The sequence below is a fragment of the Momordica charantia genome (assembly GCF_013281855.1).
Source record: "Momordica charantia cultivar OHB3-1 chromosome 2 unlocalized genomic scaffold, Mcharantia_2.0 BLBB01000002.1, whole genome shotgun sequence".
In the NCBI taxonomy this organism is placed as follows: Eukaryota; Viridiplantae; Streptophyta; class Magnoliopsida; order Cucurbitales; family Cucurbitaceae; genus Momordica; species Momordica charantia.
The window spans coordinates 14,141,510-14,156,535 of NW_028275160.1; the positions used below are offsets into that span (position 1 = coordinate 14,141,510).

Consider the following 15,026-nt stretch of genomic DNA (forward strand, 5'->3'; position numbering starts at 1 on the left):
AAAACTTGCTATTACTTGTCATTTGGACTTTTACAATCACATTGTCACGATGATTCCTTATTGAAAGATTATAATCTTTCATCAAAAGATTGTTGCCTTTCTCTAAGAGTTGTCCCAAAATCTAAATATCATTCTTCATATTTGACACATAATAGACATTAGTGATAAAAGCATTCTTCCAATTCTTCAAATTGATAAAAATCTTATCCTTTTCTTTCATTGAAATTTTTGTAGCGTCATCAAATATGATATTACCAGCAATACCAATTGTATGAACATTGATTTACTTCTGCACATGTGTGATTGTTTGCACCGTTGTCAAGGTACCACAAACTCTTCTAATATGTCTTTTCATCTCTGTCGGCTAAAAGCAAAGACGACTCATCGTTCTTTGCTTTGTTTAACTTTTAATTTAGTGTTATGAAAATTTTGGGCATTTGGATTAATGAATGATTTGAGTTACAATGACGTATTATGTCATTAATTGGGCCTATGAAGAGATAAAATTTCATAAATGTCTTTATTTAGCCTATGAGATAAACATTCAACTTGTGCTTAAACAATTTACGAGTATTTGTGAATTCGAAGTGATCGGTAGTTGTTAAGATATAGTTTTGGCTAATTGAGAATTACAATATTTTTTAATGACCGGTGGCCATGATAGGAGATTTATAAGTTATGTTTTTTAATGATATAAATGATGAGATTTTAAGGGTTCTAATGGTCTGGGTTGATTTTATGACCTACGAAATTATAAATATTCACAAGATATCGAAATGTTGTTATAGCAGATATACAAGTTTCATAACTATTTCATCATAATTATGGGTATTTATGTTTTCAATTGTGACGATGAATTTTATAATTTACAATTTAAAGATCATGAGACTCTGGTTTATAATGATTATTTATCGTGGTATGCAAAGTATTTAAAGCTATTCTATAAACTATTTTAATCACTAAATGTTGTACTCATGGTGGTGATTGCTCAATACACATACATGTATGTGTTTATGTAGTGCACACCTGACCAACTTTCGTCTCCTATGCATCTGGAGTTTACTCTGTGTAATATGACCAATTTGCTATGGAATGTGTCTTTAGGTTACTCGATACATAGTTTAACAGGGATTGCTCTACTATATGTCTTGAGACTACTCGATACATAGTATGACCAGGATTGCTCTATTACGTGTCTTAAGCTTGCTCGATATGTAGTATGACAAGATTTGCTCTACTATACGTCTTGAGGTTGCTCAATATATAGTATAACCAAATTTGCTCTGCTATACATCTTGAGATTACTTGGTGTATAGTGTGACCAGTTTTGCTCCACTATGCTTCTTAAGATTACCTTATGCATATTACGATCAATTGCTCTGCTATTTGTGAAAGTTTAGCATTCACATAGAACAACGAGTTTGCTTCGCTATACGCGTTGAGATTCCCCATATATAGTATGACCAGAATGCTTAGATGTGCTTATTGATATTGCTCCGTGTCCCTTTGGCAAGTTTTGGGTGCAGAGTTAAATGATGAGTTCTTCAAGCCAATGACTATGTTTTAAAGATAATGTTTGGAAGGTTTTTGACCATTAAGTATTTCAAGTTATTTATTTCCTAACCTATCCATAACAGTCTCATAAATTATGTGCCTACTGCTCAGCATGTTAATGGTTTCCTTAAAATTATTTTACTGTAAATATTTACCACTCAGTGAGCCTGTCAGCTCTTAACGGATGTGAATCCCTGAGCGAAAGTAGAAGAACGCGTTCTTGAATTTCTTTTGAAATTTAAAACACGGAGAAATATAAAACTGGGAAGAATGTTGGATTTTACCTTTGAAGACTTTTCTTCGTGTAAATTCAATGAAACAACACCACTTGATCTTCCTTGCTAAGTCTATCGGTCGAGAATCCGGATTGTGAGATCCAATTGCAAGGGATTGAGACAGCGAGAGAGTTGAGAAATTTGTTTGCATTGCCTTTAGGGTTCATTTTACTATTATATTTATAGAAGGAAAATCCTAAGACCATCAAGACATCTAATCCTTTTGAATATAGGATATCTTCTCCTATATCTAGGGCAAATCTCAATACCATCAGGATACCTTATCCTATTGGATATAGGATATCTTCTCCTAAATCTAGAAGAAATCTCAAGGCTATCAAGATATATTCTTCTTTGAATTCCTAAGGTAAAAAATAGGGATTTTTGTCATCCATAACATTATGGGAACCGAATCCAGCTCTTCATTGATGGGATGCTCTTTTCACGCTCGACGCATGCCTCCGGAGCGTTCTTTGTCAGACTCGTGCTTGGTCTCTCTATGGGGGATGGCTTCTCCATCTTGACCTGTTGCGTGTCTGCTCGCAGCGAGACGAGTCGGACAGTGTCGATGTCTTCCATTAAAGGAGTCGACTGCTACTCGCCATGATCGAACACAGCTTTAGGCTCCTTCATGGCCGTCATGTAGGACATTCGCGAGGCACGTTGCTTCCGACCACAGACCCCATCCCACTGGAGTAGGAAGCTTCATTACTTGGTAGTAGATGGACGGGACGACTTTAAAGTTATGTATGGCTAGTGTGCCTAAGATGTCGTTATATGCAGATGGGTCATCTATTACCACAAACTCCTCGACCATAGTGATAGCTTCCCTGCCCTCCCCTAGGGTTAGCAGTAATTCAATACTACCTTCCGGGTAGACTTTTTCGCCTTCAAAGCTGACCAGGGGCGAGGGACATCTTTTTAGCTTGGAGGCATCCCATCCGAAGGTTCGTAGCACTTCTAGCGTGAGGAACGTGCTCTATGTCCGTGACGATTACGAGTGTGTCATTGTGCTATTATAGTTGGACGCTGGCCTCCCCATCTTCTATTTATTCTCGGAATAGCATCTCGTAGGCCATCCATAGATGGTTTAAATGGCTTGAGGTTGTTCGTCCTTCTTGGGAGATTTTGGCTTTTGTTGGTTCTGATTGACGTTGTACTTTCTAGCCCGACGTTTTAACGTGGAGCCTTAAACGATGAATTCCTTCAAGTATCCCATCTGGACCAAGGACTCGACCTGATCCTCGAGGTTGTGGCAGTCGGCTATGTCATGTCCGTGGTCGCTGTAAAACTTACAGTACTTGCTTTTGTCCTTCTTAGCAGAGTCACTTTGGGATCGTTCCAGCCAATGAAGCAAGCTATCAACAGGTGTTCCGTCAATCCATGCTAGTATCTGATGCATCGGTATGTGCATTGGGATATACTTCCCATACCTCGGTGGTCAGAACACCTTGGAGACAAGAGGAGACTCATCGAACTCCCTCTTAGCAAAGGTGGTCCAATCTAACGACTTGCCTTTTTCCTTCCGAGATGACTCGTTAGGCTTCTTACTCAGGGATTGGGCCTCGAGTAACTCTTCTCTGGCGACGTGCCATTGAATCTGGGCCATAAAGTCGGGCATGGACTTGGTTGGGAATTCTCTGAAAGAACGGACAAGCCTCATTCTTTGATGCCGTTAGAGAGTGCGTAGAGGGCTATGTTTTCCTAGTAGTTAAGCACACGCAGTCGATCAATGGTGAAAGGAGCCACGTATGCCTTAAGGTCTTCATCGGGTTTTTGCTTGATAGACATAAGCTGAGTCTCTGTTCGCCGATTGACACATGAGTAAAGGAAGTGGTCAATGAATTTGCGGACTAAATCTTGGTAGTTCGTGACCGAGTACTGGAGAGGTTCTCGAACTATTACTGGGCAGGGCCTATGAGGGTTTCAGAGAAGCCCTGACATTGCTTGGCATCATTTTACCCAGCCTGCCTCATGGCGTCATGGTATGAGGTGGCGTGATCTATGGGACCCTCAGACCCATCATACTTGTCGATGTGCGTGCCTTTGAATCCCTTCAGAAGCTCTACGGTTAGGATGTTGGCCATGAATGGTTCCTAGGTAATCTTCGAGTGTTCGTACTGAGTGGTGGGCGTCAACCACCAACCCCGAGTTCGATTTTTATCCGGTTGTAGATTTCTTCCTTTACTTGGTCTAGCTCTTCCTAGCCGATCCCTGCATGTGATCCGTTCGGTCGACTAAATGTCTTGGTGCTGGTTAGAGATTCCACGTTGGAGCTGGTCACTTCACGTCAGGATCGATCTCTATTGAGCTTGTCCCAAAGGTCCTTCGAGCCTCTTGAGAGCCCGAACGTAGCAAGAGGGTCCTCATTAGCGAGTATCTCCCTCGGTAGAGCTCGAAGCTATCCTTACATTACCTCCCCTTCGATCGTTCTCCCGTTTCGTATTTTTTCCCAACATTTTTTAGTTTAATTCCTTACCCCTCTCTAGAGAAAATCTAAGAGTCATACTTTGAGTAGTTTCAAAATAGTTTACAAAGAAAAATAGTTAGTGTATTGACAACCACATAAAATAGTTAGGTGATAACTTGGCGTCACTCATTTTCTTGCTTTGTAGACCTTGGATAGAAAAAAATTGTTATTTCCCTCTCTCGATAAAGAAATTGACATTTGATCCATTAAAAAAATTATTTCTCTAACTTCCAAAGAGAAGATAAGATAACATAGGATAAGAAAAATTTGTTTTTATATAAGAAATTTTCTATCTAAAAAAAAGTTTCAAAATATGTTTTTCGGTTCCACCAACAAAAACAGACACTTTCTGGTTTATAATAATCTGAAAAAAAAAACAATAAAGGATAATTGTAGTGGGTAGCAAAAATATTTTATATATTTCAAAAAATGTCATCAGCTTTTCAAAATTTCAAATATAGCAAAATATTTGAATTTTTATTTTTGAAATTTTTATTATTCCAATTTTACCCTTATGATATCTAATCTATATCTGATATACATCCAATTTATATTTGATGACATTTTTTTGATGTATATCATACATCAAATCTATATCTGATATACATCTTATGTAAATTTGTATATGATATACATCAAATGTATATCAATGTACATCCGATGTAACTTTGATATACTTCCGATATACCCCTAATATTCAGTATCAGATATACCATGATATATATTATCAGATATACCACTGATACAATTGATTTACTTATGATATAACCAAATAAAACACCAGCCATAACATAAAAAAAAATGGAAACCAAAAAAACGAAACTACTTTTTGCGGTTTTTCGACTGAATAGCCGTTTTCATAAGGAAATATTCTTTTTTACCCAGCTTTTTCAAAACTTATGTTTTCTAATAACTGGATGACGTCATATTATAACAAATCTCTCACTAGAAATTTTAGATTTCTCTCCCTTATCTTTTAATGAGTGACGTCAAAAGGAAATTTCCGTCATTGAAAAGAAACAAGAACACTCGAATAGATGATGGTCACTTGACCATCATTGTTTCCTTTTAATGACGGATGATTTAATGACGGGCACTGTTCGCTATGAAAAGTTTTGTTTTCATGACGGACATGCCCATCATGAAAAGGTAACCATGATGGATAATGACCGACATCTTTATGAGTGTCCTTGTTTTTTTCCATTTATCATTACATTTGTGACACGTCATTGTATGTACGTCATTGTTTGTGCGTCATTGTATGTTCGTCATCGTTTGTACTGTCATGAAATGACTATATTTAATGACGAACATTGACCGTCATTATTTCATGCATAATTGAATTAAAAAAATTGTTGGCTGCCAATCGCGTGACTAACCAACCATATATATTCCTTGAAACCTATTAACAAAATAATATCTCAATATTTAAAAAAAAAACTAATATATGCAACTAAAACGAATTTCAACATCATAATCTATTATAAACTTTAACTAAAAAACTACACAATTAATCAAAGGCAAACAAGTACAAATTTCAACATGATCTCTCTAGTCTCTACTTTAGAATAACTCAAAATTATCCAACCACATAACATGCTTCCAACCTATTCACACAAAATAATATTTCAATATTGCAACTCAAAACTAACCAACGATATCATCTTGTTCCAATCTATTCACACAAAATAATATCACAATATTGCAACTCAAAACTAACCAACCATATCTCCTTCCGAACTATTCACAAAATAATATCTCAATATTATCTTCTAATTAGTTTCTCCCATTTGACAACACTACAACAAACTTCCTCAACGTCGTTACAAAGCAAGACAAAGAACAATAAAAGCTATCATAGATATCACATACTTCGTGCTAAACTAAAAAGAACAAGATAGCACCAACCAAGATATAAACTTCAAAACCATCAAGATTTAAACATACAAGACTATTGACCTAGAATATTTCAATGATTTAAAAAGTTAATATATTGCTGCTAGAACTGATCCTAACAAGGCTTAATAAAATCCAAAGTAGGATGACAACTTACATCATGGTATTAGTTCCTTTAATTATCTATCAAGGCTCAATGTCAACACCCCAAAAGCATGGGCCCATATTCAAATTAGAAAAAACAGACGCAACAATCTCAGGCTCGTACAGCTATAAAATTTACTGTACCAACCAGAAAAAGAAATAGAAGGGAAAAAAATGAAATGAAACTACAAATGGAGAATACTTGTCAAAAGTTGTTGTCTTCATTAGTAGGAGATATTGCTATTATGATGCAATTAGGAATTCTTTTCCCTTATCACTGTCTGATTTCAACTACCCCACTGTTTGGGTTGGGTCCCTTATTCTTCTACCTCTAAACTAGCCCAAGATAAAGTTGTAAGCCATGCTCAAAGTCTATGGATGGATTTTGACCCACAAAATGCAAATCATGTGATGAAGTTTAACCTTGGTAGTTCTGAAATGATGAAAGCCATGAAGCTCATTGCCATGATTCGACCCTTTCCTCTACTTCGTCCGAGGCTTGAAACTTTATAATTTCTCATGGAGAGGTGAATCTTCAGCCTTACAGTATGTGATTTGCCTTTGAGCTTTACATGAATCTCCATCTCTCTAAAACTCTAGCGCTATTTTTGGGCAGTTCAACTCCACTGTTAGAGAACTTCTTTCACGCCAATTTAATGCATTTCTAAAACTAGCTGCACAAGATACAAGAGAGAGAAGAGCTTAGTATTCTTTTTTTAGAAGAAAACAACTTAACATAAAACAAATTCCGAAAAAACTAAATTGTCCAGCCACGAGGGAGTTTGACAACTCTACTCTTCCCTCAAATCGTTTTCCATGGCTCGTCTAGCTAAGCCATGGGCCACCTTATTTGCCTCTCGACTGATATGTCTCATTGAAACTATTTCCATATCTTTCATCATCTGCCAAATTTCTTCTAAAAGCCAAATAATTTCAGTTTGATCTTGACACTGTCTGTGAAGTAGATGAATGGCTTCGAGGGAATCAGATTCCAAGTGAATTGGTCGACAGTGTTCTTGTCGAATCGCACGCAATCCCTCGCAAATAGCCATCACCTCTAGGTAAGTAATATTTCTTTCCGCTCTTATAATTCTACAGCTTGCTTTGATGACTTCTCCCTTTTCGTCTCTTAAAATCCAGCCAATCCCGCCGGTGTTTGTATCAGCTCGCCATGCTGCATTCGTATTTAACTTCCACGAATTTGACGTGGGGGGTTTCCATTGGGCACCTGTATTATCTTCAATTCGCCTTATCAGGTGCAAGTCCTTGTTTGTCGACTTTCCTTTTAGATTTGTGTTTCGACCTGCACTGTTGATTATGTATCTGTCAATCGCCAATTGAATGTCTCTAGTTTCTGGATGAACACCTTTGAAAATTGATTTGTTCCTCATTTCCCAAATCTGCCACGCTATTATCATGCTTCTTCTACGTTCTTCTTCACCAGCCTTATCCATTAGCCACTCCCAATACTCTTTTGTAGTCCAGTTTGTCCTGTCAATGTAGAAAAAATTTGCTTCAATAGGGGTGCAATTTATCCATATATCTTTAATTACCTTACATTCCCATAGGATATGTTAAGTAGTCTCTTCTTTTTTCTTGCAAAAAGGACAAAACAGATCAGTAATAATTCCTTTTTTCACCAGATTAACTTTAGAAGGAAGAATATCATTATAACTCTTCCAACAGCAGATTTTAATCTTTGGGTACACATTAGTTTTCCAGAACTTCTTCCACCACAACTTTTGATTTTCGCCATTAGAAGTAGAACATTCTTTTGCTCGCTCCAATTCCATCCCCAAGTGATAGGCGCTTTTAACAGTGAAAAACCCTCTTTTGTCTTTATTTCATATAATTTCATCTTCTTGACTCTGTCGCGGTAAAGGAATTTTAAGAATCATTTCAACTTCCTCCTAACAAAAGTTATCACGGACAAGATTCTCATTCCACCTTCCCCTTTCACTCATTAGACATGCCACAGAATTGTGCTTCATCCCATCTTGGACATAAACTGGCGTGCAATTGCCTTCTCGAGGAATCCATGGATCATTTCCTATGGTAACAGTGGCCCCATTCCCAATTCTCCATCTACAGCCTTTTACAAACAAATCTTTGCCCCACATTATAGTTCGCCAAACAAAGGAAGGATTTTTCCCAATTTTAGCCTTCATGAAGTTACCATGAATAAAATATTTTCCCCTCATAACCCTTGCAAAAAGACTATCCGGACTCCTAATCAATCTCCAACACTGTTTTGCTAGCATAGCTTGATTGAAAATGCTCACATCTTTAAAACCCATACCTCCTTTATCTTTACTGATACACATCTTCCAACTCCTCCAATGTATTTTCTTTGTCTTATCTGATGATCCCCACCAAAACTTAGCACATAAAGAATTGATTTCTTTGCACAAGCTAACAGGTAACCTGAAACAATTCATGGCATAATTAGGAATGGCTTGAGCAACTGCTTTAATCAATACTTCTTTACCTCCTATTGAGAAAATTTTCTCCTTCCAACCTTGAAGCACCTTCCAAACTCTCTCCTTAATTAAGTTAAAGGCTTGACATCGACTCCGAGTTATCTGCGAAGGTAACCCCAAATATTGCCCTAGAGTGTTCGTATACTTGATCTTCAATTCATCTTTGATATAATCGATCATCTCCGAACTTGTGTTTTTGCTGGCCATAAACATTGACTTTTCAAAGTTGATAATTTGCCTCGACGCTTTCTCATAGAAGTGAAGAACATTCTTAATAGCTTGACAATCTCGATGGGTAGCTTTGAGAAAAATCAAACTGTCATCTGCAAAAAACAAATGGGTTATAGAAGGGCAATATTTATTTATACACAAACCTGAATAATTTCGAAGTTGTTCCTCTTTATTAAGGAGTGTGGAAAGACCTTCTGCACAAAGGAGAAAAAGGTACGGGGATAAAGGATCGTCTTGACGAAGACCTCTTTGAAGAATAAAACCTATTAAGAATGACTGAGAAGCTAACAAACTCAACACAATCCATTATCAAAGAAATCCATCTACTACAAAACCCCAATTTCTCCATAACTGCCCTCAAGTACCCCCACTCGACTCGATCATACGCCTTGCTCATATCCAACTTCATAGCGACCACTCCATCTTTCCCTATTCTTTTATTGTTAATTGCATGAATACACTCAAACCCACTCATCGCATTATCTGTAATTAATCTTCCTGGCACAAACGTTGATTGGTTGGGGGAAATAATCTTATCAAGAACTTGTTTCAACCTATTAGCCAGGACTTTTGCCATAAGCTTGTAAATCACATTACATAAACTTATAGGGCGAATATCTTTCATATCCGAGGGTTCCTGTTTTTTCGGGATTAAAGCAATAAAGGTTTTGTTAAGGATCCCCAGCTCAGACTGACCATTTAAGAACTTCAAACACAGATTGGTCGTTTCCTCCCCCACAATATCCCAATATTTCGGATAGAAAATTGCCTACAATCCATCTGGTCCTGGCGCCTTCGTAGGGTGCATACCTTTTAGTGGCCTCTCAATTTCCTCCTTCACAAAAGGCTTTGTTAGTTGAGCATTATCCTCATCACTAATCTTAATAGAAATTGAGTTGAGAATTTTCCCCATATCTTCAGCTGAGGCATTCTTAGTAGAAAAAAGAGTCTTAAAATACTCTGTAGCAATTTCCCTCATTTCCTCATCTTGATCGGTCCATCCCCCGTTTATCCGGTCTAACCCTTTAATTATGTTTTGCTTCCTTCTCTGGTTAGCTTTAATGTGGAACCACTTTGTATTTCTGTCCCCCCATATAATCCAATCTTCTCTAGCTCTTTGTTTCCAGTACATTTCATCTTCTTCAAGCTCTTTCTCTGCATCCATCATGGCTTCTCTCCAGTTTGTCTCCCTTCTGTTCATAATATCTTGAATTTCCTCCTCTTTCCTAGCAATTGCACCTTTAATGGACCCTCCTAATCTTTCCTTGTTCCACCTTTTTAAATCATGTAAACACTTCCCTAGTTTTAAATTGAAGGTAACAACATTGTCCCCCTCTATATCTTGCCAATTTCTCCTAATAAGCTCTCTACAGTGCTCAAACTTCGTCCAGCCCTCCTCAAAACGACTAGGCTTCCATCTTCTTCCTTGTTGACTGACCGTGTTCCACCATTCCCAATCGGCAAGTATCAGTCTATGATCCGAGGCGAGAAAATCCAGGTGCCTCACAACAAAAGAAGAGCATATAGTGTCCAACTCCACATTCAGCAAGAACCGGTCCAAACGCTCCCAAATGGTCTCACCACGAAAATGTTTATACCAAGTAAGTTTATCTCCCACCACTTCCGCATCTAGCAACCCACAGTGATCGATTACATTTCTAAAGTCCTCCATCTGACTTAATCTTCTGCCAGCACCTCCTTCTTTTTCAGAATCCATGGTTATCTCATTGAAATCTCCACCCAAAATCCATGGCATATCAGAAATGCTATTGAGTCGCTTCAGAAGCTCCCAAGTCTCTCCTCTCCTCTCCGTCACGGGTTGGCCATAAACTCCAGTAAACCTCCAACGCTGATTATTTTCTTTAATATAAATGTCAATGTGCCCCTGAGAATAAGACATTACGTGGACGTCTGTCTCGTTTTTCCAAAGAAGCATCAAACCGCCACTATTTCCATTACTCGGCACATTTATACAACAATCAAAATTTATCTCTTTCTTCACTGTATCATCCATCCTATTGTGGCATTTGGTCTCCATCAAGAAAACCAATTGGGGATTATTTCTACTCACTATGTGACGTAGAGCTCTTAATGTTCGAGGATTCCCTAATCCCCGAACATTCCAACTTAAGATTTTCATTGTGTTCGGTGGGGCTGTCCCGCAGACTCCACCGTTATTGTAGAATCTTGTTCTGTTGCTCCAATACACCTCCTCTTATTCTCCGACTCAATTGTTTCCACTTCAATTTGGTGTTTTCTTCCAATCAATTTATCTTTCTTCACTTTGTCTTTTCCTTTCCTTTATTGCCGCGTCCATGTCCTCATTAATTTTTTCCTTTGTTCTGTATCACCACTCTCATTTCCATTCTTAACAATCAATTCTATATTAGCCACTCCGTTTCCACAACAATTGTCCTCAACCACTAGTAAATTTGGCATAAAGAAATTACTTCCTTGATTTCCAACATTTGCCTTAAAGGACCCACTCATATCTCTCTCCTTTATGCCCATATTAATACCCTCATTTAATTGCTTGACTAATCCGATATCCGTAGGTAACTTTTCCTTCCCTTTACTTGTGCAACTTTCTTGTCCCACCTTAGCAATTAATGAGGAATTTAATGTGGTCCTAATTTGTCCCCCATTTTCAACGTTGATAATATATGATTCCGCATTTTCCTCTCTTTCCGTTTTGCCATTTATTCCATTTTCGGCTGTTGCATCCTCACCGGCAGGGATCTCTTCCGCCAGACCTTCAGCCTCTCCGACTGCTAGATTTTCCGTCACCTGATCTGTTTGTTCTTCCACCTCTTCCTCCTCAAATCTCCACTAGTATTTCCTACTACCTCCACGGCCTCTGCCTCGAAAATCTTCTCTACGTCCTTCTGATCTATTGCCTTTTCGTGGCTGATTTTGTCCCGATCTTAACCAGGCACCATATTGTAGTTCATCACCTTCATCATCATTGGTTTCACAGTCCTTTATCACATGGCCAAGTCTACCACAACCATAACAAAAATCTGGAAGCTTTTCGTATGTTATGGGTATCCATCTTTCATATGCCATCGCACCGATCTTTATCATTACTCCTCTACGTAAGGATTTGCTAACATCAATATGAGATCTAACTCTAAGAGTTTTTCCCCAGCATTTCCCGTCCTCATCGGAATCTAGCTTTTCAAATTTCCCTACCAGATTTCCTAAAGCTATAGCTGTCTTCCTAGAGAAACAAGCAAATGGTAGTTCATGGAAATGTATCCAAAAAGATGCATACCTGTATTCCAGCTCGTTGAAATTGCAGTTTGCTCTAGGTTCCTCCAACATTACCATAGACTTATCAAAAAACGATGGTCCATTGTTGAGAATTTTGCTTTTATCTCGAACAGTCTTGAATTTGCAGAGAAACAGATTCTTCCCTACTGACTCAATTTTCACATTTACATTAACCCAGATCCTAGGCATCATGTTCTTGAAGACCTCACCAGGGATATTCTTCCATGTTAGGAGTTTGCAGACCAGTGAGAATTGAGCTTGTTTATCATAGTCCTCAATTTCATCTTCACCCATATCAAAAATTTCCCCCTTCTCCTCTTTAGTCAATTTCAGTCTTTCCACCTGTCGACTCAACAACTCATCCGCCATTAGAACCCGAAAAAATACGCAGGTAAACCCCTTCAAAATGGTTTGAAAACCATCCCACACAACCCTAACTTATTATAAAATAAATAAGGTCTCAGGAGGTAGAAATTGCCATATAGAAAATTTCACCTTCAAATATCATCAATACGTATAGCACCTAGATTTGCAAATAAATCGAATACCGTACCAATCTCTAAATTTAGACACTGCATGAGTAAAATTGTGTGGTTAACAAAATTGTCCTTTTTTCTCATCTGTGTCATTAGATTTCAAAATCCAAGTTAAAAATGCTATCCAAAAGTAGAAAAATCAAAGTTAAGCCAGCATAGCTAGGAGATAACAAATTAATAGCACACTCTTGTATTCTTTAATCACCATTGCGATCCACATAAATGCATCAGGATCTCCATCATCAAGCTAAAACAGGCTAGAATTTAAATAGAACTCATTACCATAAAAGCAAAACATCTAACCACACAAGAGACAAAAAAAATCCCAACTCTAAGCAATCAAATTAAAATCAAACGGACGAACACAGAACCACAGCCACAAATACAGGTCATGTCAAGGATTTTCCAAAGAGAAATCATCCATGAAGAACAAGTCAAAAATCAAGAACGGAACGACAGGGAGAACGCTTGGCGATTTCGATTCAGGTAGAGAAGATTAGCTTTCCTTGAGGACGATCATCGATTCATCATAATAATAAGAAGAAGAAGAAGAAAGAAAAGTAAGAAAAAGGCGGAGGCAGACCAGAGGGGTTGGGATGGCGTTTGGGAAACTTGATTCGAGGAATCCTCTTGATTGCTTGGGCTCCACCCATGCCTGGTACGGTTGCTTTCTTCGGCTGTTTGCAGTGCAGATGGCTGGAGGAAGATGATGAAATCAATGAAGAAGAAGAGGACGAGTAGATTCACTCTACCATTCAATTTCACCATTGCTTGAAGTAGAATCCTGCGAGATTTGGAGAACCGAGACATTCAGATCTGGAGATCCATTGCTGCTGAAGATCCGTCATTGCTGCTCGAGGGATACTTGTTGCTACTTTGAGTATTGTTGGAGGCACAACAGAATGGCGAGAATGATTCGACCGAGGGGTTGGAACGTCGGTCGCATGTTTGAGAGAGAAAGAAAGACATGGACTTGCAGTGCGGCAATAGAAAGGAGGGGTTACAATTCTGTAACTTTGTCGGAATATGCCCGACATTGAAAATTCTGAAATTTTTTTTAATTTTAGTGGTGTTTTTACTTTATCCGTCATTGTTTCCTCCGTGCTTTTTCTGTCCATCGTTTCCTCCGTGTTTATTTTTTTACCACATTAAAACGTAAATTTTTTTTAGTATTCCCTTCTTTCATCAATTTCTTATTTTTTTTCCCTTGCTATTTTACCAGATCTCTTTTCTCTCTCCATGCCCTTGTCAGTTGAAATTTTTTTTAATCAATTTCTTCCCCAAATAAGGCACATATCAAATAAGCAATTTTGAAAACCTCTTGGCTTGAAGTTAGGTTTTTTTTTTTCATTCCTTCTTCTCAACGAAATACTTATGTCCATCAATGGTGAAAGTCTCAGTTCCTGATCTTGGACTCGAAAACATTGACGATTTTGCTTTAAGTGATATCTCACTCTCACTCCCTCTCGTTCTCCCTCAAATCTCAATCTCGCTCCCTCTCATTCTCCCTTAAATATCGTCTAGATCTTGCTCCCTCTCGTTCTCCCTCAAATATCGGTCTAGATCTTGCTCCCTCTCGTTCTCCCTCAGATCTTGATATCGATCTCCCTTAAATGTCGATCTCGATCTCCCTCCCAAAGATCTCGATCTCGCTCCCAACCAGATCGGAGCGAGAGCTTCACTACCAACTAGATCTCACTCCCACTTTCAACCAGATCTCGCTCTCGTTCTCCCTCTTAGTCAGATCTTGAGAAATTAATTAGAGTTCGTTTTTGGTGGAGGGTGGCCTTTCGTGCAGTACTTGTGGGTGTTGGAGTAAAATTGACAGAGAGAAGTATTCAGATTTAGGTATGAAATCAAATATGAATATTGAAAGAAAAAAATATATCAATTTTGTTTGGTTTAAGGTCCATATATGTGATTGAACCAGAAAGAAAAATAATTATTGAAAAAAGAGAAGAACAGATAATAAAGAATTGAAGAAAACAGAAATAATTAAATGAATTTTCAACTAATAATTAAAGCAATATTTAACTTACCAAATATGAAACGGAGATGAACAGAGAAGAGAGAAATTTGGTAAAAAGTCAAAGGAAAAAAGAAATAACAATGACACGAGGAAGGGAGGGAGAGAGAAGAAGATGAAGAATGGGAAAGAGAAATAACA

The 15,026-nt window shown here is 38.0% G+C and overlaps 2 protein-coding genes across 3 annotated transcripts; both read right to left on the bottom strand.

The window, feature by feature from the left end:
* Positions 1–6,253: 6,253 nt before the first annotated feature.
* On the bottom strand, positions 6,254–15,026 carry LOC148212870 (uncharacterized). Of its 2 annotated transcripts, none has more exons than XR_015789383.1 (2): positions 14,899–15,026; positions 6,254–7,013 (listed from the first exon to the last, which is right to left on the bottom strand). XR_015789383.1 is itself a non-coding variant. In XM_088121058.1 (2 exons), the coding sequence occupies exon 1, from the start codon at positions 11,188–11,190 to the stop codon at positions 9,820–9,822; it is 1,371 nt and encodes a 456-aa protein (XP_087977184.1). In that variant the 5' UTR covers positions 11,191–12,315; the 3' UTR covers positions 6,337–7,013; positions 9,194–9,819. The 2 variants fall into 2 exon arrangements, 1 of the variants encoding a protein (XP_087977184.1); XM_088121058.1 differs by lacking the exon at positions 14,899–15,026 and adding an exon at positions 9,194–12,315 and having other exon boundaries at positions 6,337–7,013.
* Positions 6,337–12,642, bottom strand: LOC111013412 (uncharacterized). The gene is made up of 2 exons (XM_022287843.2): positions 12,325–12,642; positions 6,337–7,830 (listed from the first exon to the last, which is right to left on the bottom strand). Exons 1-2 carry the CDS (start codon positions 12,615–12,617, stop codon positions 7,131–7,133), a joined length of 993 nt encoding a protein of 330 aa, XP_022143535.2. The 5' UTR covers positions 12,618–12,642; the 3' UTR covers positions 6,337–7,130.

What these genes read in the sequence shown, in the direction of transcription:
- LOC111013412 (XM_022287843.2), bottom strand. Translation starts at nt 12,617, where the DNA reads ATGGGTGAAGATGAAATTGAGGACTATGATAAACAAGCTCAATTCTCA. An exon ending in TTCAACGAGCTGGAATACAG is followed by an intron (nt 7,831 to 12,324) that starts GTATGCATCTTT and finishes CTACATTGACAG; the next exon opens with GACAAACTGGACTACAAAAG.
- LOC148212870 (XM_088121058.1), bottom strand. Translation starts at nt 11,190, where the DNA reads ATGAAAATCTTAAGTTGGAATGTTCGGGGATTAGGGAATCCTCGAACA.